Source organism: Megascapheus bottae, chromosome 18, assembly GCF_031878675.1.
Source record: "Megascapheus bottae isolate mThoBot1 chromosome 18, mThoBot2.hap1, whole genome shotgun sequence".
Lineage (NCBI taxonomy): Eukaryota > Metazoa > Chordata > Mammalia > Rodentia > Geomyidae > Megascapheus > Megascapheus bottae.
Window position 1 is genome coordinate 9,789,350 of NC_143526.1, and position 24,646 is coordinate 9,813,995.

At 40.9% G+C, this 24,646-nt stretch overlaps 1 protein-coding gene across 1 annotated transcript in view; it reads left to right on the forward strand.

Moving 5' to 3' along the window:
- Window positions 1-24,646, forward strand: part of Stac (SH3 and cysteine rich domain) — a 134,772-nt gene that overhangs the window by 36,043 nt on the left and 74,083 nt on the right. Inside the window, exon 2 of the mRNA XM_090352754.1 lies at window positions 13,008-13,284. Within this exon, the coding sequence (XP_090208880.1) occupies window positions 13,008-13,284 (277 nt within the window). The remainder of the gene's footprint in view (window positions 1-13,007; window positions 13,285-24,646) is intronic.

Here is a 24,646-nt window from a genome sequence, read left to right on the forward strand (position 1 = left end):
AAGTGCTTTGTAATATAATATACTGTGGATTCCTGATTGGTGACATAATGTGAATAAGCAGAAGACATTGGAGAAGCCCCCTTGAGTGGAAATTCTACAAAATAATCAACCAGTGTTTCTCAAAAGTTCAAGGTTCTGAGGAAAAGAAAAATAGAGCACCTGGCACAGATAACTAGAAAACCAAGCAACTAGATGCAATGTAAAATCCAGGACTGGATCCTGCAAAGATAAAGAACAATAGTGGTACTGGCTTGTCTCACAAATTCTAATATGACTGTAGGTGAGTTGACAGATTCATATCAGTGCCAGCCTGGATCAAGAAAGAGAAATGACAGGGCCAGGAGTCTGGCTTCATGGTAGAATGCTTGCCCAGCATGCAGGAAGACCTGGGTTTGAGTTCTCAGTACCACGTGCACAGAAAATGCTGGAAGTGGCACAGTGGCTCAAATGGCAGAGCACTAGACTTGAGAAAGCTCAAGGACAGTGACTAGTTCAAGCCTCAAGACTGACTTAAATAAAAAAGGATGAGAGATAAATGGCAGTGCCCACCCAATCCCTGAGTTCAAGCCCCAGTATGGACACAAAATTAAAGGAAGGAAGGAGGGAAGGAAGGGAGGGAGAGAGAGGAAAGGAAGAGGAGGAAGGAGGAAGGGAGGGAGAAAAGAAAAGATATGGGTTACAAAATTACTTAGTTGCTCTTTCAGAGAGAAGAAGACATTGCATTAAAAATGGAAAGATTTAAAATCATTCCACAGCACCTAAGAGCTAAGGCTTAAACTCAGGAGTATTTTCCTCACTTGCTATAATCAAACTCTAGGGCTTTGCTTAATTACTAGGATGAGCAGTCTTTGTTGGTCTTGTGGAAAAGGAAACTCTCCTTACCTTGGTCTTGCTGAATAGAGTGTTAATATCAGGGGAAAATCAGCTGGGATTCCACTGGCTGCTCTAATTCTTCCAGCAGCCATTAAAGCTACACACTACTTAATAGGAAACCATTTGCTGAGTTCCTGTAAACATAGCATGCAACTCTATTGGTGTTCTGCAGAGTTTGAAAATAAAAAGCCAGTGCTGGTACACATTGTATGAGATACAGGAAGTATTCACTACATAAACTGACTTGCTGCAGCAATCATTTTTTTCAAGACAAGTTTGTTTTGAGTAGCCAAACCAGACTGTGCGAAGGCCTCCAGCTGTGGACCTCAGAGCTTATGTTCAACTTCTAACTCCATCCTACTGTTATTTGATTGAAATAAAGAATGCAGCCAGGTACCACTTGTACATCCTACTACTCAGAAATCTGAGACCTAAAGATCATGGTTGAAGCCAGCACAGCAGAAAAGTCTGAGAGACCCTATCTCCAATCAAGCAGCAAAAAACTGAACTTGGAGCATGGTTCAAGTGGTAGAATACTAGCTGTGATGGGGTAAAAAAAATCCAATTATCTTTATCTATAAAATGGGATATTTACTCTGCTGTACTTAAAAAGTTGTTTCATGGAAAAATATAATAAATTTTAAAATGTGTGTTATTATAGCCAAAAGTGAGACTTCTGAAAAAAATTTTAAAAAGTAATATACAAAGGGCCTACAGTTACATAAGCTAGATACAAAGTGGTGGTATATTATCTTTGCCATTAAACAATATTTCGCTAACTATGTTACCACTCTAGGTGGTCTTACAGCCTTATGTACTAGAGGATTTCTGTGATGACAAAATTATATATAATGACAAATAATGTCATTTTATGTGCCAGGAACTGTGTCCTTGTTCAATATAGCCTTGGGGTCAGTGGGGTGCCTGAGAGCAGGTTTGAAAGACAATGTACATCTCCTGGCTACACATTGGGCTCACATAGTAGAGACCTTCACATACATGTAAGGGCAGATCAGGCCTCAGGGAGAAGTTAAACCTTCAGGAAAACCACACCTTTCCAGTATATTGAACTAGACCTGGGACTTCCCAGCAGAACAAAGGCACAGATGGCTTATGCAGCATATAAAAAGGGAGGGCTGTTCTTGCTGTGTCTGTATGATGGGATGGGAGGAGAAGGTGACTAGAGATAATACTAGACATGTGAATGACTCTTTGCCCATCAGAAAGAGCCTTATGTCTTACAGACAGCAGCCCAGATCTCACCTAAACAGTTCAATTCTGTGTCTTTGAGGTAAATTATCTTTCCAGCCTTGGCTCTGACTATCCCAGCCGCCAATGACACCTCTTTTCTCTGACAACTTATCAAAACAGTACTCATCACTTCCTAATACAAGTATAGAGTCTTGTGTAGCCCTCAGATGGGTTGAAGCATTACTATTTGTCTCTACAACTGAATCTTAGTCTTCCTAACAGAGGGCTAGTCAAAGACTTATGTGTCCCCTGGTGTGTGCTGAATTGTCATTGCTGGAAAAGAATTTGGCAGCCACTGCGTTCATCATCCCTGATGGAGACTGAGCTCAGGGGTTCTAAAGACCTGTTCAAGTTCACTTAGCTTCATGCAATCCACTTAATTCAATAAATGTCATTTTACCAATATATTCCTTAACAACTGGTGTCTGCAGCTGACTAACCCACAGCTAGATCCATATTAGAAGAGTATTTCTGACTTTGAAGCTACCATCCACACTGAAATGAGTCAAGATCTAGAGATTCATTGTACTTGCAAAAGAAGCCAGACTGCAAGTGGATAAAAAAAAATAATTAAAATAAAACCTTGGTGAGAGGTGGGTGCTGGTGATTCACACTTGTCATTCTAGATACTCAGTAGGATAAGATATGAGAGGAATGGTTCAAAGCCAGCCTAATGCAGACAAATCCATAAAACTCTTATCTGTAGTTAACTAGCAAAAAGCTGGAAATGGAGCTATGACCTAAGTTGTAGAAAAAAGTCAAACAAGAGCACAGGACCTTGAGTTCATACCAAAAAATTAATTTTGAGGAGAAAATGCTATCACATCACAGGCACTATATTTCTCTAGTTTGGAAGGCACACCTCTGCCCAGTAAGCCTTGGATAAAAGGTCAGTGGTTAATGTGTACACACTCTGACAGACCACAGTCCCAACCAAATGTGAAATAGATAGATGCCAGAACTGTGTGAGGTGGAGGGGAGAAGGAAGTGGTCAGGTATCACTTGAGAGCTAATGCAATGCATTATCATATCTCATTTCCTTGATTCTTAGATGCCATCAATAGACTTACTAATATTTGCTCAAGACAAAAGAAACTAAGGAGCCTTACAACTGAAGGTGCAAATCTATTCGAAAGGTTAAACTGTGCAAGATGGAAAATGAGCATTCATTTTAGAAATCTAGAATGAAGGGCATGAATGGATGATCAAGGATGAGACTTTAGATGTTCTCTGAATATCTTGATTTGAACTGTGAAAGCCGGTACATTCTTGGTGCCACCACACTGAGACACTTAAAGAGACATCACGGACCAGTTAAATGTCAGCCGGCAGGACTCTAAGCACAGGCCATTGTGGCATGTGTGCCTCCTGATGTACTGCTTATGTGGGCAGAGATTGATTGGTGACACCCTTTCCCCACCCTGTCCTCAGTAGAGTGATCAAGCCCACACTGGTTCATTACGCTTATTGCTACCAGAGAACAGACTGGTAAACCAGTGCGCCTGCTGTGACGGTCACCTTCAGGCTGCATTCTCTGTGCTCCTTTGCTCTCATGCTGCCCCGTTTCTGCACTCCTTAATTGGCATAGAAGTGTTGCTCAACATGGCAGCCACATGGACTATGGATAAAATTCCAGCTAGTACCAGGAAAATACAACCCAATAAGCTGAAGGATGTTACCAAAAGGAGGTCAAGGGTGGAGTTACCTTTTCATTTGAGTTCTTTGGCTTACTGAGATTGGAAGGCAGATCTTCATGTTGTTCTCCAGTCTACCACTGACTGGTCATTTCACTGTGACTAAATGGCCATGTGTCTGTTTGTCAGCTCTACCTCATCTAAGATGAGGCAGTAACCTGCAAATACCCTTCTTGATCTTTCTAGCCCCAGTGTCTCCGACCACTTGACATTGCTCTAGATCATCCACTGCTTCCAACCTCTGAGTTATCCCTCTCTTCTTCTTCTTCTTCTTCTTCTTCTTCTTCTTCTTCTTCTTCTTCTTCTTCTTCTTCTTCTTCTTCTTCTCCTTCTCCTCCTCCTCCTCCTCCTCCTCCTCCCCCTCCCTCCCTCCCCCTCCCTCCCTCCCTCCCTCCCTCTCTCTCTCTCTCTCTCTCTCTCTCTCTCTCTCTCTCTCTCTCTCTCTCTCTCTCTCTCTCTCTCTCTCTCTCTCTCTCCATCTCAGCTTACAACATGTCCTCCCTCCATTTTCCACTTTTTCCACTTTGCTTCACTCCAAGAATAAATTTAGCTCTGTTTCCACTGAGAAAAATTAGAACCATCAAAAGAATCTCCATGGGCTGCAAGTTTGGTCCAATGGTAGAGTGCTCGCCTAGCATGCACAAAGACCAGGGTTCAGTTCCTCAGTACCACATACACAGAAAAAGCCAGAAGTGATGCCGTGGCTCAAGTGGTAGAGCTCTAGCCTTGTGAAAGCCCAAGCGCAGTGCTGAGTTCAAGCCCCAGGACTGTCAAAAAGAAAAAAGAAAAAGAATCTCCATCTCCAACTCAAAACAGAATTGCTCCTGTCCACTAGTATCCCTCCACAAATATTCCTTGAAGCCATGCTTTCCTGAAACCCAGCCATACAGGCTTCACACTGCGGTACTGAATGTACGATCTCGAGTCTCCCAGAGAGCTTCTCTTTGCCAAATGCAATGGCTACTGCTTAATCCTTCCAGCATTGGTACCTTTAGTACTAATTCTGTGCTGTTGACTCTTCTTTCTACTTTGAGCCCTTTCCTTTCTTTAGTTTCCAAAATATCCCTGTCTTGAGGTCCTCCCCTTTCTTGAAGTCCTCCCCTTCCTCTTTAGCCTCTCTTTCTCAAGTTCCTTCGCTTTTCTTTGGAATCTCCTTAAGCTCTAAATATTGGAACATCTCCAGGCTCCATTCTCAGACCATTCCTCTCCAGGGTCTGCTCTCACTGGCTGCCTCCATAATAATGTCATCTATTCTCACGGCAATCTGTACCATTTATATGCAAATGACTCTAGACAGATTACTCTAGTTAGACTTTTCCCCTGGGTCCCAGAGTCATATATCTAGCTGCTGGCCTTGAAGCTCCTCTTGAATTCCAAACAAAGAACTCAAATCATCTGATTCCCTACAACAACTTGTTTCTTATGTTCTTCCTTCCAGAAAATGGAATCTCTGATTGTCCAGTTATTCTACCTCCAGACACTCATTATGTATGTCCAGTCTCACAACAAACCCTTCCAAATGTACTCCAGATCCCACTCTACTACCATGACTCCCTACAGCCAAGATAGAGTAACCCTTCATCAGAATGGTTCATCCTCAGTTGGTTTCTCTACTTCCATCTTGTCCTTCTATTTTGCTTTGTTTGTATGTAAGTATGGGTTTTTATGATTTAGAAGGGCACACCGCATCACTCATCCCTGCTCAAAATCATTATCCTTAGCATAAGTTCCAAAGCTCTTGTATGACCCACAAAGGTCTGTGCCCTTCCTCGCCTTGGTTGGTCTCCAAAGCACATCAATCTCCAGGTGTTTCTCAGGCACATGAAAACATTATTCTTCTTGCTGGTGCCTTTGCTCTTGGGTTTATCCATTACCTGAAATGTTCTTCTCCCTTGTAGCTCTCATGCTTCCTTCACACTTCAATGTTCAAATGTTCCTTGTCAGGGAAGCCTTTCTTGTCACTCTCTAAGTACTTGGCTCAGTTTTTCTTTTTCTTTATAATCCTTACACCTACTGAGATTTATATTATCAAGGCCCTTCATTTGTTTCTTCTCTTTTTTCTTTCATTTGTTTCTTCTCTTTTTCTTCTAATACCATTTGAGACCTCCACATTTGTCTAACTTTCTTGCTCCCACTGCTGCTCTGCTACTTGAGCCATGTCTCCAATCTGGCTTTATTTTGTTAATTATTTTAAAATGTGGTCTCACCAAATTTTCTGCCCAAGTTGACTTTGAATTATAACCCTCTTTACCTCAGCTTCCTGAGAAGCTAGGATTTTAGGCATTATCTCTCACACTTATACTCACTAGGCTTTAAACCTTAAAGAAGCCTATACATTGTCTCCACTATATCACCTGAACTAAGAACTACGCTTTGTCTCATAGTAGTACCACAATAGGTAAGTTTTCTTTTTAAGGGCTTTTTTGGTGTTTTTTGTTGGTCACACGGCTTGAACACTGGGCCTTAGCATTGTCCCTAAACTCTTTAGCTCAAGACTACTGCTCTACCACTTGAGCCACAGCGCCACTACCGATACCTAAATTTTTTTCATATATTTTTATTGTAATTAATAGAAGGGTTACATGATATTTGCCAGATAGATGGTGCATTAATTCCCACACATTGATACCCTTTCACATGTCTTGGTCCCCATTTCCCTCCCCCCCACTCCCACCCCTCATCTTGTTTTCCCCCCTTCCCTATCCAATTTCAAATAACCAAATACAAATATAGCCGATATATCAGGTAACAAAGTGAGATACTGTAACAATATGAGATAACGAAGCGACAGCAAAAGAGATGAGAGATAACATAGTACCTTAAGAACAACAATCATTCATTACATGGCTTATGTTTCTATATCCTAGAGATCCTTTCATTTAGCGTCCTACTATATGGCCTTTTGTATCAAGGTTTTTCTCTATTGCAAATCTCTGCTAGGAGAGCCCAAGGTTTCTACTGATTATGACAAATGAGGGACACCAATGAGCCTAAGTTCCTTTGAGTCTGGCTTACTTCACTTAATATGATTTTTTATAAGTATTTCCATTTCCTAACAAATGGGGCAATGTCATTCTGACAGCAGCATAGAATTCCATTGTGTACAAATACCAACCTTGTTGATCCACTCATCAACTGAGGGACATCTAGGTTGGTTCCATATCTTTGCTATGGTAAATAGTGCTGCAATGAACATTGTTGTGTTGGTCGATTTAGTATGTCTTTGTTTCTGGATGATTGGGTAAAAGCAAAGTAGTGGAATTGCTGGGTCATAGGGGAGCTCTATGTTTACTCTTTTGAGGAACTGCCATACTGCTTTCCATAGTGGTTGAACGAGTTTGCATTCCCACCAACAGTGTAGTAGTGATCCCTCCTGGCCACATCCCCTCCAGCAACTGCTATTATTAGTTTTCTTGATCCTGGCCATTCAAACTGGAGTGAGGTGGAATCTTAGAGTTGTTTTGATTTGCATTTCTTTTATGTTGAGCATTTCTTTTATGTTGAGCATTTCTTCATGTGTCTATAGGCCATTTTTGTATAGCACTTGGGAGGCTCTCCTCTAGATTTGCCACTGACTGCTCCATTGCCTGTTTATGTTGGGTGGGAGATGGTATTCCTTGATTTGACGTTTTTCTTGAGTTTCTTGTTCTGCCCATTTGAGGATGGGAGCAAGATTAATACTAAACAAGATTATAATTTTTCAGATATAACCAACCTAGACCTTTTAGTTGGCTGACAATAGGTATTAGCTCTTTTAGATTGGTAAGAACACTCTCTTTCTTTTTGTACACTTACATACAAATCTAATACAATCATAGATGACCAATTTATGACCAAAACATTAAGCCCCTCATTCCAATCTCTATTGTATTTAAGTACCTCTGGACATAGAGTATAATTGAACACCTAGATACACAGTATTGCTCAACAACCATCAAATGTAGATCCATGCATTATAAGAATTGAAGGATGAACAGAGGACCAGAGATAGAAAAACAATATGAAAGACAACAAGGGAGGTAGGAAAAGAATAATACAGGAGTGTAAAAATATTATAGTAATGAAGAAAGGGTATCCTGTAAGGATAACTGACCTAATGTGATAGACAGAGTATTTGTTTAGAAAGTTTAGATGAACTTAGATAAAACTCATCAAAATAAGAAGAGTAATAAGAAGAATATATAGAGAAAAGAGAGAGGTTGATATAGAAGATTTCAATGATACCAGTTTAAGAAAGAAAAAAAGAAACAAAACAGCAACAAAATAAAAGAAAACAGAACACACACACACACACACACACACACACACACACACACACACAAAATGAAAACGAAAACAAAAAAAAAAGAAAAAAGTTGGGGGAAGACTCCTCACTGTTCTGAGTTTTTACCCAAGAGATACTAGGGTTGAGAACCCGGAGTTTAAAAAGCAGGTGACTGTATCTATATGGATATCGTTTTTGTTCAAACTATGCCCAGAGCTGTCACTGTGTTTCTAGGAACGACCACAGTGACAGCAGGATTGGGGGAAAAGAGAGGAGAAAAAAAGAAAAAAAGAAAAAAAAAAGGAATGAATCATAACATTAGAAAAAAAGGTGTAGGCAAAGAGAAAAATAAGAACATTTAAAATGCAAATGAAATGGGGTAAAAAACATAAAAAAAGTTTTTTTTCAGTTTTTTTTTTTTTTTTTTTTTTTTTTGGTAGGGGGAAAGGTTAGGAAACTTGTGTCTCCACTAAATTCGGGATCTAAACACTTCACAAAGTCTTAAGTCTTTTTCTCTTGTGATTTGGCTTTGCGGTTTTTCGGATGAGATTGCCTGTTTGGTAAAACAAAGCTGAAAGATCCGCGGGCAGCTTTGTTTACCAGGTCTGCGGACGGCACAGGGGGATGGACTTCAGCGCCACTGGGGCTGGATTTCTGGCTAAGGGATCTCTGGGAAATCCTTTGCCAGTTAAAAAGATGGCGCTGTCAGCAACAACTCTCAGGCTCCAATTGCTTTGGCCTGGGTCTTTGCCAGCAGTTAAGATGGTGCTGCTCTCAGCTTGTGGGGGAGGGGCTCCCTCCCAATGCCGTTCCTGGAGCAAAAGTGGAAACTTCTCGGAGCTACTCACACATTGCTGGATTCTCGGGTTCCATGAAGCTGGCAGGTCCGTGCACGGCCGGGTGTCAGCTCTGGGCTCGCGCAGGCTCTGTGTGGCTCTGTCTGCAGCCGGCGGGTCTGCGCTGCTATGGAGCACTGTCTCTGCTCTGATTCAGAAGAGCCTTTGTCGCCGCAGCCACTCGGCGGCGGAGCTCCACACTCTCTTTTTGCACTGGTATTCTTCCTTTTTTTCCTCTCTGCCTGAGTTCTCTGTGGTCTTAAAGCTTACTTAGGATCAATTTCTGTTAGAGGACTGTCTCCTGCACTGCCAGTACATGAATCTTGGCAGAAGCTCAATATGTCTCACCCTGAACCGCCGCCATCTTCCACCGAATCCCCAATACCTAAGTTTTGAATGAATTTTCTAGTGAATAAATGAATGCATGATCCTCTTCTTAGATGTTTGCTAAGATGTTATTTTAGCACGTAATTATGTACTCAGAGATATCTGTGAGTTTTACCATTATTGTGAATAATGGAACTGGATTGTGAATGTAGTCTATAGAAGCTGATTCCTTTGTGACATCTGCATTTATCAGATTTTCCTTCCACTTCTGCATTTTATATGTTCCTTCTGGCATCCGCTCATTGGAGATCACACGTTCCTTTGAGCTCTCATATAGGCCTGTGATTTAACTGGTGGACATTTCCTCTAATCTTTCTACCTGAAGAAGAAATGGCACATTGGTTTCCAATTCTATGGATAACAAAGCCCTTCCTTGACTCCAGTGGTCATCAAGCCCCAGCAGCCTGACACTGTTTCCAACACCCCCAAGAAGTAGATTTCTTTCTCATGCCACTTCCTTTTCCACCCTTGCTGACTTGCGGAGAGAATTTCATCTCCCTGGGACTATCGTCCCTCATCCATCCTATAGAGACATTGACAAAGAAGATCAAACTTGGAGCCTTGATCTTAATTCACATAAATTAGAGGCCTTATACACATATCCCTTTGCCTTCAACTCTCCGGGATCTAAGAACATCTTACTGGGAGGATTGGGAGAGTTAGGATGGGTGAAGCACCTGACCCAACCCCATACTTTACTGCCCCCTATGGCCACGTGACATCACCCTCAGTCCACAGGTATCATGTCACATTTTCACACTTTTCTGTACACGACCTCCAGGACCCTGTCAGCAGTGTCCTGATTTGATCAGGATAGGAAAGAGTTCTGATTCTGATTCAAGGTATGGGTAGCCATCTCACTGGATTATGTAAACTCAGTGAGAGACAAACAAAAACTGATTTTAGCTTTTCCATGTGGTTGTATTTGATTTGATAAGCTTCTCTTCCTCTGGGTTGCACATCCATATGAAAATGTTAGCAGATTCTTGAACATACTAGCTATTAAGTGTATTGAAGTATACCTAAAGAAAAACTCCAGTTAGGTCTCACATATAAGCCTCCTGGCCTCCAGCACTACACAGTTTATAGCCTGAAGAAAGTCAAGTCATTAAGGTCTGTTTTGCTCGTTTGCTGCTTTCAGATCCTAGCCTTGGTCTAATTCCATCTCACTGAATTGTTATTGCATAGCCACTTCTCACCTGGCCTTTTCAGGGACTGAGTGTTCTCTTCAAAATAAGTAGCCTACTCTCAATGACACATGACTCCTTCCTTAAGTCAGTCAGAATAAATGAGTAGATGGCACAACAAACTTCGTATCAACCCAGGATCTCTCTCCCTTCTTCCTTCTTTCACAGTTCCTATAGTAAGTTTGCACTATAAGGCAGAAGAAAAAGAGACAGAAGTCCTATGTGGGCCATTGTTTATGAGGGGTCCCTGTAGTTTGTCACTGCTTCTCTGACTAGTCCTTTCTGACTTATGATGCCCATTCCAGAGCCCTTTAGAGAACTTGTCTGAGCCTGACCCCTATGTCTCCATAAAGCAGGTAGCTGGCTTCACTCTACCACACTCGACTTTAGATGAGCAAAGAAGTCTCATCCCACCATGTGTCAGGATGATGGGAGTAGAGTAGCATTGTGTCAGCTTCCTATTGCCGTATACACATGTAACTCAATGGTCTGAAGCATGTGTCACCTCTTTGGTTGACAAGTGTATGTGATGAAGATTTGAGTGGGACTGAGCTGCACAATTCTGGTCTCAGCCATACTCCCTTAGGCTTGCAAGATTGCAGAGTGCCTTTGCATCTGGAATCCCCCAGAGTGATGAAAACCATGTTTCTCTTATGATCCTTCAGGCTGCCTTAGGATTGACTGTTTATATGACCATTCGGCCAGTTTCCAAATAGAAGACAGGGCCCTACTCTTAAGAGCTAGCTTAGAATTACTCCTGCTACTTTCTGTCAGCCAAGTCTCCAAACCAACAAGATTCATGGAGTAGAAAAAAAAAAAAAGAAAAAAGAAATCCACTTGGGATGGGAGTAGCTAAAGAATCACATTGTAACATGACAGAACTATAAGAAAGGAGAGGGATTGTAGTCTGTGTGTGTTTTCCCCAGCACCGGGGGCCACCTTTCCCCCTGGTCCTCTGAGGTAGAATGGCCAGTTGAGGTGGAGGTAGAGGCTTGGTGAGAGAGTATCAAAGTAGTATCAAGGGAGCCCTAGCCATATTGACTACAGAATTTTATTAACATAGAACACTGAGTCTCTTCCTCCTAGTTTTGTCCACACATGTTGATTACAGGCTTTGCAACAAGTGCTATGGAGATTTAGGAAAACACCTTAAAGATGAGGTGACATGTTATGCCTGACTTCTACCTGGAAAGAGTGAAAACAAGTACTGATGACTGGTAATATAAAAGCACAGTAAATAGGAGAGACTATCAAAGGACCACACAAAGGACCACTGGCAGGGATGGAGAAAAGCTGACACTCATACAGGCTGACTAGAGGGCCCAGACTCACCAATCTCTAAAAACCCTTGGCAGAAATGTGTTTTCTAAACCTAAGAAAATGACAACTCCTTTCAGGATTTTTTTTGCATTTTTTTATTGTAATTAGTAAAAGGGTTACATGATATTTGCCAGATAGAAGGTACATTAATTCACATACATTGATACCCTTTCACATGTCTTGGTACCCATTACCCTCCCCCCCACACCCCCCACCCGTCTTGGTTTTCCTCCTTTCCCTATCAAATTTCAAATAACCAAATACAAATAAATTCAATATATCAGATAACAAAGTGAGATACTATAACAATATGAGATAACCAAGGGACAGCAAAGGAGATGAGAGACAACATAGTACATTAAGGACAACAATCATTGGTTATATGGCTTTTGGATGCTGCCAAGCTCCCTTCTGTGTACAGCTTCAACAGGAAGGCATAATTAGAAGTGCAAACTAGACTCAAGCCCAGACCTCAGAAGCTAATGGTTCTTCAAACCCACAGGTCCCAACAGCCAAGGGGAAATGGGCTAATTTGCCACAGCTAAAGATAAGGAGCAAGGCCACAGGAAAAACAAAGGAAACCTAAGGGGTCATTGAAACACACACACACACACACACACACACACACACACACACACACACGTTTTTTATCCACGTGCTTCAGACCCAAGCAGACTTGAGACTTCTGGTTTATGTTTCATGGATAATTTAGCCTGGTGGATGTTGCGACAGAGAATTGCATCTTACATCTGTTGTGCGTAGACACAAGTGACTGCCAAGTGGTCCTCAAAGAGAAAAGCCAGTGTTACAGGTCCAGCCTTTGAACTCAGGAGTTGATCATCCATCATTTCCAATTACCCAAAAAACAAAGAGTGTCAAAGGCCCAGAGCCATAGTGTACTTGGACAGAACTCTAGGGGACCATAAGGAGGAAGAGGAGGGGGAGCACAGGCAGGCCTGGAGCCTCTTTCTGCTAACTGGCTTGGGGGCGCGCAGGGGTGCTGCTGAATTCCATCTCAACTAGGCACTAGTTTCACCCACCATAACCGTACAGGGACATAGCAGAAATTCCTGAGGGCTGAGGCCTGAGTGAGACGACACAGGGGACACAGAACCCAAACTCAACCCCTACCCCCACCCCCGCATGAATCTGCACAATCGATCTTAAGAGAGACTGTTCTGTCATTGCATTGCAGCTCCAGAAACTAAAACGATCACTTTCTTTCAAGACTAAGAGTTTACGGAGCAAAAGTGCTGACAACTTCTTCCCGAGAACCAACAGTGACGTGAAGCTGCAAACAGACATGCCAGCAGAGGTCAGCTCTGGCCCCAGCCCTCTGCCCCCTCCTGGGAGCTTGGCATCCACACCCACCAGAGCTGGCTTGCATCCCAGCAGTGGCAAAGCCCATGCCTTCCAGGAACACATCTTCAAGAAGCCTACCTTCTGTGATGTCTGCAACCACATGATCGTGGGTAAGGCCTCCCACCCCTTCCCTGCAGGTCAGCGCCCTGCCATGCCAAGTGAGAGCTGTGTACATTGAGTCCAGGTACCCTCGGTGGGACTCTGACCCCAGAAAGCCACCTGCAGAAGGGTTTCTGGAGTGTTCTTGGAAATCAGGTGAAAAGGTAAGGGAGGCAGGGCTGGGCAAGAGGGAGAGGTTAGGTTACCACAGCGTTAGGACAGACTTCACTTGGTCTCCCAAGAGTGCCAAGGCTCTTTAGTCATCCAGCATGTTGTCATTTTGCCTCTGTCTCAGCCTCTCATTGAAGAGTGTTGAAGAGGAAGATTCTAAATAATTGTTGCTTCCCAAAGAGGTCAAACACCTGCCATCTTCAAGCCTGGATGTACCAGAGATGGGCATTGTCCAGAAAGGCAAAATTCTACTATTTTCCTTGTCCTTTCCCGATGCCTAGTTAAGAAAAAGGATATTCAAAGTGGGAAGCACTGTGATACAAACAAGGTCTGTCCTTGTTTTCAGCCAGGGAATGTCTTCTCATAACCTTGTTTTCTACTCACTACTATTCCTATTCTTTCTTCATCTTTAAAACATTTTTACAAGCCGTACATGTCTCAGTCCGGAGTTCCACCATAAGGTTATTTTAGCACTGTCCTAAAATTCCAATGCTAAAAAACTTAGTCATCTTTCACTCTCACTTGGCTGTCTTTCAGATCATAAGGGTCTGATCGGACACTTGGTTATTTTATCTTCTCTCCTCCTCATTTCTTGTTCTTTCCTTGACCCATGGTCCAGCTGTGTCATGTTCTTCGGACAAATACAGATAGAAGCACAAAGAATGCCTTAAAGCCTTAGGCTAGAAGTGTCACACTGTGCTTCTATTGCATTCATTAGGTTGTCACTGGAGAAAGGAAAAGAATAAGGACACAAGGGCACTCCTTTCAGAAAGGAAGGAGGAAATCCTTGACTCACTCTCCCAATTCCTGTGCAAAGTATGGGAAATTGAAATCCATGGCAAAAAGCATTTCAAGGAATTTCACAAGAAAGAAACTTTTGGAGTAAAAGTTTTAACACAAATTTTATTTAACAAAGCAGGAGAAAGCAAAGGAGAAAAAGCTTCAAAAAAGAAAGAGGGCTGGGAGTTTGCCCAAGTGGTAGAGTGCTTGCATAGACCTGGGTTCATGAAGACCTGGGTTCAATTCCTTGGTACTGCATACATAGAAAAGGCTGGAGGTTGTGCATACAAGGATAGTACTCAGGCTCTGAGTTCAATCCCCAGGACTGGAGAAAGGAAGGAAGGAAGGAAGGAAGGAAGGAAGGAAGGAAGGAAGGAAGGAAGAGAGAGAGAGAGAGAGAGAGAGAGAGAGAGAGAGAGAGAGAGAGAGAGAGAAAGAGAGAGAGAAAGAGAGAGGAAGGAAGGAAGGAAGGAAGGAAGAGAGAGAGAGAAAAAGAGAGAGAGAAAGAGAGAGGAAGGAAGGAAGGAAGGAAGGAAGGAAGGAAGGAAGAAAGAAAGAAAGAAAGAAAGAAAGAAAGAAAGAAAGAAAGAAAGAAAGGGGAACAAGGAAGGGAGCACCTCCGGCCTGACAGACATACAGAGTAGAAACAGAAAGACTCAAAATGGAAGTCCCTATGCCAGGTGTTTTGTTTTGGTTTTTTTTTTTCAGATAAGTGGCAGTCCCAATTTATTATCTACATGTAGACAAGTAATGATAAAAGATGGTGCTAAATAATGACATGACTTTACAATTAGATGATAAGATTAATTCTACCTGTGTCTTTGGAGATTTGAGCTGGAAGTCTAGCTTTGCATTTTTAATTTAATTTTATTGTCAAGGTGATGTACAGAGGTGTTATAGTTATATGCATACAATAGTAAGTACATTTCTTGTTGAATGTTGTTATCCCTTCCCATATTTTTTTTGCCAATTTCCCTCCTCTTCAATGTCCCACCGAGTTGTAAAGTTCATTTCCAACATATTGTCTTGTATTTATCGAAATTGCATTGGTTTACTTTGTCCTTTGTCTTACTTATCATTTTGTTGTTCCCCTTCCCTTCTCTAATTCAGATAAATATATATACAATTGTATTCATGCCTTCAGAGCTGGAGGACTTCCAGCTTTAACCATGTGACCAAAGGTTACATCACCTGTCAACCTTAGTTGTTCTCTTTACTTCCCAAATACATAGAAAGTGGGTCTAGCGTGGCTCTATTTCCAGAAAAAAAAATGGAGATAATGGGTCAAAGATGTTTCTTATTATTACTCAAAATACAATGAGAGGCATTAGGTAGGCTTGTTAATATTTAAAACATTGAATATACATTTTGAGCATTCTGTTTACTTAGCATTTAAAGAAAGGGGTTAGATGGAGAAATACTTACTGCTCTCAGGTGGATTTTAGATTTACTTCTTCCTTCCTTAACTCCTGAATCTGCTGTTTGTAATGTCAAGTTATCTGTAATCTCCCTGTCATTTCATTCTATCTATCCTGCCTCAAGTTTGTGAGTAACTTAATGAGCCAGCCCACAGTCCAGGGTAGAGAAGTCTGTCTCTTTTTAAGGCACAGAGGTTGCCAACACAAGGAGAAGGACAGACAGTAAGGCAGGAAGGAAGAGACAGTGATCCAACCAGCATTTGGGGGCGGAGGGTGATGTCTGGATTACTGATCCTCAATGTGTGGTGGATTCAATTGGATCTTGAAGCTCCTACCATCCCACACACATCTCCATCTGCAAATGATGCCAGCTTGGAGAGGGAGTACTGGAGGGGGTCTCAGCATGTTCCATCCTCAGAATACTAAGGCAACCTCGGCATCTTCTGCTTAGTCTTTGTGAATGCCCAGCTTCTGAATCTGATGCGTCACTTCCAATTTCCACACAAATTGCCACCAGGCTTTTTCAAGGCAGTGCTATTCATAACCCTTAAAATAGGTGACGAGGAGTGTCTATTTTAAATCTCATGTGATGATGTGAAAAGAAAAAGGGATCTCTGTGTTTTTGAGAGTAAGTAATGGAAATGAGTTCAGCTTGTGGAATGTCACAGCCATTACCTTGAATGGGATTTTAGGTACTCCTCAAGCACAACACTTTTAGAAGACTCTATTCTGATTAATTTTTTTTTGCCAATCCTGGGCTTGAGCTCAGGGCCTGAGCACTGTCCTTGGACTTTCTCAAGGCTAGAGCTCGACCACTTGAGCCTCAGCACCACTTCCAGCATTTTTCTATGTATGTGGTACCGAGGAATTGAACCCGGGTCTTCGTGCATGCAAGGCAAGCACTTTAACCACTAGGCCAAACTCCCGGCCCCTATTCTGATTATTTTTAAAGCCCTGCACTAGAGAGGATTGCATCGTGCTTTTTCTTTTAGGGTTAAATTTGTATTGTAACTGTCTTTTTATCTTAAAAGCAAAATGTAGTCAACAAATAATACCAGTCTTCTCAAGGATTAAACAAGATAAACCAGATAGCTAGCCCCTTGCAGGAAAGGAAAAGGGGGTAATATAAGACTGGATAATAAGTTAAAAAGAGAAAAGACAGGAGGAAGGAGGTGGAAGAAAAGAAAAGGAAATGAAACAGGGGCTGGTAAATATTCTAACTACCTGTAACAATGCATATATGCTTCCAATAATGGACCATCATTAAAAAAGAGACCATCTGTCTCTTTCATTCCCCTTCAAATCTAACCTCCTGTCTCCAAACTAAAGGTCATCTTCATATTCTAGGTCTTAAAGAATGACCACTTGTTTTGTGACCTCCCAGTGACATTTTAGAAAAGAGATTAAAGCTATTGTTTCCGTTTTTAACTGAGAGCTAAAGGTTGCACAATGGCTAAGAAACATCAAATCTCAGTTGTACCCTTTCCAGCTGATGGACATATCTGTAAAAATAAAACGAGACTGATATCCTCACTGTCTAAGATTTCTAAGACATAAAAGGACACCTGCAGCTGGTTTTACAAGGGTCCACATGGGTGTCATACTGGCACATAGACTTTAAAGCTGGAAAGATTGCACACTGACTAATAGAGATAGAACAAGCCACCACCTGCCTCTGGTTCCTTAACTCCCTTTACTAACTTTGCCCTTGTCTGAACTCCTACCATGGCTCTCAGACTTGCTGGGTTGAATAATGCTGAGGCATTCCCTCTGGCTTAGTCTAAGCCTCCAGAATCTGAGGCCTACCCCTTCCCAGAAATGTAGTCACCCACACAAACAAAAGGTGAACCTAATCTTTCCTAGAGATGTGAGAAAAGTAGACATTCACATAGGCCTATCAGAACCAATATAGATATTCATGCTTTGGGGTCAGTATGACACAATGGTAGCTCTTGCCTAGGAGAAGGATGAACTGGCTCTTTCTTACCTGCTGGCTTCAAAACATGATCCTCACACCTCAACCTCCCAAGTAGCTAGGCTTATTTATAGATGTGAACCAGTGACACTCAGCTAAGAAGATCTACTCTGAGAGTCAGATCTTTGATAGGAGTTACGAGGGGGAACTCATCGTCACAGGATGTCAGCAAATGTACACCACTGATGGCATTTCCCTTTACATGGAATTGTAAGGAGAACATCACATTTATGGGGCCATTTGCAGACCAACATGAGCTATTATTGTTATTCACTTCATCACCTAAGGAAATTTTTCCCAGGGGATTCCAGATTCTTTGTTTTTAAGATTATCTTTCACTTGACTATATGTTGTTAGTGGGAATCCACTTAGAGGAGACATATTAAGTGGACTCAGATTTTATGAACATAATTAGCAAAACAGTTGGGTGTCATCGCTTAAAATTTCAAGTTTCTTTTTACAATCACTGCATGAAGATTCATTGACTTTTCTTAAGTACCCCAAGAGGAAACTTGGGGGAAAATAGTTGCTGTCTTATGCAGGAATTCTTGGATGCACGGATTTTTGTAAGAATGGTAAGAACTGTGGAAAGGTAACAGGAGGCAAGAATGTGATGTCAGCTGGAGCCTGTGGTAGACTGAGCTCACTGGGTAATTCCACCTCAAGACAAGGGGCCAGCCTTTACTCTACTGTCACCCAGTCATTGGCCATGGTTTCCACAAAACAAATAGCAGTAATGTAGCATTCTCTACAACTACTAGAAAGAAAAGAACAAGAAGAGGTACCCCATGACTTCAGCAATTAACAACACTAGCATGATAAATGTGATCTAGCCAAGCTACTCAAGTATCCACCACATCAATATGCATGCCTTAGTGCCACAAGATACATATAAAAATATCCTCCACTAAGAGCAGATTTCAAATGCAGATGGTTCCATAACTAACATATCCAGAACATTGCATTACCATTATTCTGCAATGCAATGCATTGAATAACTTGAAGAAATACCACATCCCATTTTTTTTTGTCAGTCCGGGAGCTTGAACTCAGGATCTGGGCACTAATATAGTCAAGGCTAGCATTCTACCACTTTGAGCCACAGCACCATTTCCAGTTTTGGGGAATGGGGTGGGTTTGGGTGGTTAATTGGAGGTAAGAGTCTCACAGACTTTGCTACCTGGGTTGGCTTTGAACCAAACTCCTCAGGTCTCAGCCTCCTGAGTGGCTAGGATTGCAAGTATGAGCCACCAGCACCTAGCTCTCTGCTGGTATTTTGTCTGATCATTGGCTTGTCCCCTAGCCGATTCTGACTGCATCCCCTTGCTCAAGCTATTACCCAAAATTTAAGCAGAAACACACACATATACACATTTATACACACACACACACACACACACACACACACACACACACAAAGCTAAAAGGAAAAGGCAGTATTTTCTCACCAGTGAAATTGTCTTTGGGGAAGAGAAGCCAAACAGAGCTCGAGGAAATTATTGAAAAGCAAATGTCAAGTCTGTGTTGTCTTAGAATGAAATTGAACCTCTGAGCTACCAGTATTCACTTGAGTGGATAATATTTTTTAGGAGTTGTACAGCTTGAGAACAAAACAAAAAAATTTCTTTAAAACTTTTAATGTCTCAGAAAGTCTCCTACAGGCTGTAATATGCTTCCATATTAAAACATACTACCCAGAATCCAGTGCTTTGTCCTATGGGATTATTCATTGTTAGTGTCCAAAACTTAGCTGCTCTTTTCTAATATGGAACAAAGTGCAGTGCCATGACAAACCCAGTAGACACAAACAGTTCTTTTTTGCTCTTTGATTATTTGGTCCTTTATGAAAATCTTGTTGATTGTGATAGAATTTTACGTGAAAGTCAATACAACAGAACTCTAGTTGCCGTAAGCCCATGGTGAGATGACCAATAGCAATGCCTGCAGGAGGTGGTCCCGGGTGTACAATGGAGGGTGATACAGATCCACATGTTCCTAGATCTACTAGAAGTAGATACTAATCTAGCTTCTTTTAGATTCTAGAAGTAATTAGAATAGATGCTAGTATCTAGAGAGATGGATATATGTATATATATGCATACCTCTACACATATAAATATGTGTGTGCATATGTCTATATATCTTTATTATATAGATATATAATAGCTACAATGTGCATCTAGACTTATTCTAGAAGTAGCCTCTTGGATTTGGGGAAAGATCAAAACACATATTTAGAAAATGCTGTGTACTATGTTCCCTTGAGGTATTCATAACGTGCATTAGCATTTTGAATTTTTGCCATGCCTAAAGCAACCTAGATGTTGTCACTGCAGAAGAGAAGCATCTTTTAAATAGATTGCAGCTAAGGAATTCTCTCTCCTAACATCTGCATCCTTCTAATTCCACTTGGCTGCTATTGAACACTCTGATGTGTGTCTCTACAAGGGACAATTCTAAGGGACATTCCAATGCTTGCAAAATCAAATTCATTAAAGAAACATTAAGACTTCAATATCAGGCCCAATGCTCTCAAGGAGGTTATCAAATATAAATGAATGCATGGCTTGTACCCAGTACCTTTTAACTAAAATGGCACAAAATACTTGTAAAGTTGAATTTGCTATTTTTTCTGAGATTTTTACGCCTGCTGCCAAGTACTGTGTATTTTAAGAAATCTCTTGTTGAAAATCACTTAAATCAAAAAGAGTAAACCACATTCCTTCCAGCAAAGACTGAGCAGAATCGATGGGTAGACTCCAGGGAGAGTATTTGAGAGGCTCACACAGGAATAGAAGCAGCTCTGGCTAGGGAATAATGAGAGGCTGTGATCTGAGATTCCGTAAGGGTGTACATATCATCATTTTTAAAATTTTTTGTTTGTTTTTATTCATGTATGTTAGCTGCGCAAATGAGTTTCATTGTGGTATTTCCATACATGCATATCATGTACTTTGATATATTTTTTCCATTACTCTTATCCTGCTAACACAAATTTTTCATTTTTCTATTTTCCTGCACACATATAAACTCATCATAATCTCTTCTCATACTTTCTCTTCATCCTTCTCTTTCCTCTGTTTCCCACTCCTAGAAGGTTTCCATTTTACACTGCACCATTCTTTTCTTTTTCTACTCTAATTCCACATGTGAAAGAAAATAATGTGATATTTGTCTTCCTCAGTTTGGCATATTTCACTCAACAGGATGTTCTCCACTTTGATCCATTTTTCTGCAAATGACAGTCTTCTATATGGTGGAATAATACTCCACTGTTTATGCATGCCGTTATTTCCTTTTCCGCTATTTAGTTGACAAGCATTCCAAGTTGATTCCACAGTGTGCCTATTATGAATAGTTCTTTGATAAACACAAATATGAGATATGCAGGTATTTCATTTGTGTGCTGACTTTGATTTCTTTAACTATATGCCTAGGAGTAATGAAACACAATTTTCTTTTTTTCTTTTTCGAGGAATCTCCATAATAATTTCCATAGTATACTCATTTCCATCCCCTCCAAGACTTTATAAGGGTTCTGTTTTTGTTCCTTGTCAACATTTGTGATTTGTTTTCTGTATAATGGCCATTGATTGAGGTGAGATAGAATCTCAAAATCATTTTTATTTTTTTTTCTTATTTGTCAGTCATGAGGCTTGAACTCTGGGCTCTTCAGCTCAAGGCTATCCCCCCTAACCCCTTGAGCCACCGTGCCCGGCTTGTTATTATTTTGAAAATGTGAAACTCTTTATCCACTGCCAAACCACTGGAGAAGAGGTGAGGATGAGTGCCTGTTGCTGTATTCCTCTCACCCTGTCTCCTTCTCCCATAGAGAACTCATTCTCCCTGGGAAATATTACAACATTCTTTTCCTTCTGGAACTTTTGCAATGCCCTTCTCTCTCCTCTATCTCATCAATCATATAACTACCATGACCTAATAATTCCAATGCATTCTCTGGGTCTATGGTGATTACTTATTCATTCTTAGGTTATTGCCCTTACAGACATGATCAGGTCCAATTTCTGTGTCTATTTTCAGAGGCTGCATGGCACACACCTTGTGTGGAATGAGTAGAAAATAATCATGAGCAAATGGGAAAAGGAAAAACATGGCTGACTTCAAAACCCAGTAATAGAAATAAAAGCAATTTTTAGAAAATCAAAGAACATGAAAAAAATCCTAATTGCTCTATCACCCCTAAATTTGGCAAGAACCCATTCAATACAAAAGAAAGCTTGATATGGAGAACTAGTCTCATCTGCCATAGATATTTCCCTTTATTGGTCCTGCATGGTATTGTTTAGTACAAGTATATACTATGCAAATGGTCATAATAGGACACCTTCACTATCAATTATATCTATGCCTCGATAGACTAGTACCCTGACCTATTTAAAACTTTACTCATGAGTTCCATAGTTATTATTGTTTAATATATGCTGTTAGGTTTCTGTCTGCATCTAACTTATAACTCTTTTGTCCAATGTCATAAGTCAACTCTAAATGTTATGTTTGAAAATAGAATTCGATTTTAAATTTCTCTTTTTCCTAACATGTATTCATTCAGAACTTTGTCCTTTGTTTTGTTGTGTTTTTTGTGGGTCATGGGCACTGTCCCTCAGGTCTTCAGCTCAAGGCTATCACCCTACCCTTGAGCAAGCCCCACTTCCCATTTTCTAGAAGTTAATTGGAGGTCCTTTTGTGCCTAGGCTGGCTTTGAACCTTGATCCTCAGATCTCAGCCTCCTGAGTAGCTAGGATTACAGGCGTGAGCCACCATGTGCACCGGCTGTCCTTTGTTTATTGGTTTGTTTAGTTTTGTTGGTACTAGGGCTTGATTCAGAGCCTGGGACTTCTTAAGCTTTTTCCACCCATTTTTAGGTTAGTGTCCTACTGCTTGAGCCACCACTTCAATTCTGACCTTTTTTGGCCGTTAATTAGAGATAAGAGTCTCATGGGATTTCCTTCCTAGGCTGGCTTTGATCCTCAGCCCTCAGATCTCAGCTTCCTCCATAGCCAGGATGACAGGCATGAGCAAATGCTTCAACTTGCATCCTGAAGCACAAGAGGATTATGGGTTTGCATTCATTGTCATGGGTGAGATTTTTGTCCCTCCTTCTGCCCACTTGCTACATGCTTTCTATTTTGTTTCCCATTTCCTCCGTGTGTGTGTGTGTGTGTGTGTGTGTGTGTGTGCATGCGCATATATGTCACGTGTGATTTAAATGTGTTTTTCCTTCCTTTTAATAGCTTCCTGTGTTTTGGAAGATGGATACATAATGTTCTATTCATAACCACATGAGGTTTATAAATAATCTTTTCTATTTTTCAACAAAAAGATATGCAAAATTTTGATGAAAACTGATCAGGTGTGGTGGCTCATACCTGTAATCATAGCTACATGGGAGGTAGAGAGCATCCCAACCAAAGTCAGCTAGAGCCAGGTGCTGGTGACTCACACCTGTAGTCCTAGCTACTCAGGAGGCTGAGATTTGAGGATCATAGTTCAAAGCCAGACCAGGTACAAAAGTCCATGATACTAATATCTCCAATAACTGCCAGAAAACCAGAATTGACACTGTGGCTCAAGTGGTAGAGCATTAGCCTTGAGCTGAAAAGCTCAGGGACAGCACCCAGGCCCAGAGTTTAAACCCCACAACTGACCAAAAAATTTTTAAAAAGGTAACAAGATTTATGAGGTAAAAGGAACCCTAGTGCATTACTGGAGGGAATACAACCACTCTGGAGAGCAGTCTGGACGTTCCTCAGAAAACTAAACATCATCCTTCCCTAGGCATCTACCCTGAACACCACAAACCAGGATATGATAAAGACATTTACTTACACATGCATGTTTCTTGCCACATTATTCACAATAATTAAGCTAGGGAAACAGTCCAGATGCCCCACAATAGTTCAGTGGATCCAAAAATAGTGGTACCTATACACAATGAAAAATTTTCACAGCCATTAGAAATAATAATATGTCATTTGCAAGTAAATGGATAGACCTAGAAGAAATCATGGGAAGTGAGGTAAGTTAAGTTCAGAGAGACAAACAGTCCTTGTTCTCTCTAATATGTGGAAATAAGATCTAAAATATACTGGAATATGACAAATTATGCAGGATTCTTATAGTCACACATAATGAGACCAAAAAGGGATACTATTAAAAGAAAATAAAAAGGCACCATGCCAAAGTGCTTCTTCATAGTCATATAAAATAATATACATACTGAAACAAACTCCAAGATATGGAAACAAGAGACATGTTTTTCTTTCTTTCTCTTTTAGTTTTGAGTTTTTGATGATTCTTCTGTCTTTACCTTATGTATGGTGTCTTAAAGCATATATCTTTGGAAAGGGGGGAGGGCACAGAGCTCAAGGGGAAAAAAAGTTTAAAAATGCAGCAATTGAGCTCCCACAGGTGGAGATGGGAGGGAGAGACTGGGAGAGACTGAGGGCACAAATGACACTGGAAGGAAATATGCTGGTTACCTCACTCATGTAAATATAATCCCTCTGTACATCAACTCTATAATAACAATAAAGTAAATCAATAATTTAAAAGTTAATAAGCTCCTATCTTAATTTATACATTGAGTCTTCAAGAAACTTAAGGAGAAAGATTGCAGGCCAGGCCACTTGGGGGAAAAAAATGAGACACTACTTGAAAACTAACTAAGGTGAAAAGGATTCTAAGCATGGTTCAGATGGTAGAGCACTTGAGTTCAAATGCCCAAATATATTTTTTAAATATAGCATTATTATGCTTTTATTCCCAGCTCTCATCTGATAATAGTTTTCCCACGTTTTATTTTCAGATTAAGATTCAAACTTCTTTACTTCACATTTTATTGTTCCTGCTTGCCTTTGAGAACAAAATCTCAAGGTCTTGAAGCATCTACAACACCCACACGACCACCTAGACTTTTCTAGTTTTAATTTTAACCCTTCACAATAGAACCCACCAGTTCTATTGCTGAGTAACTTCCGTGTACCTAAGTTCTTATTTGCTTTTTTCTTC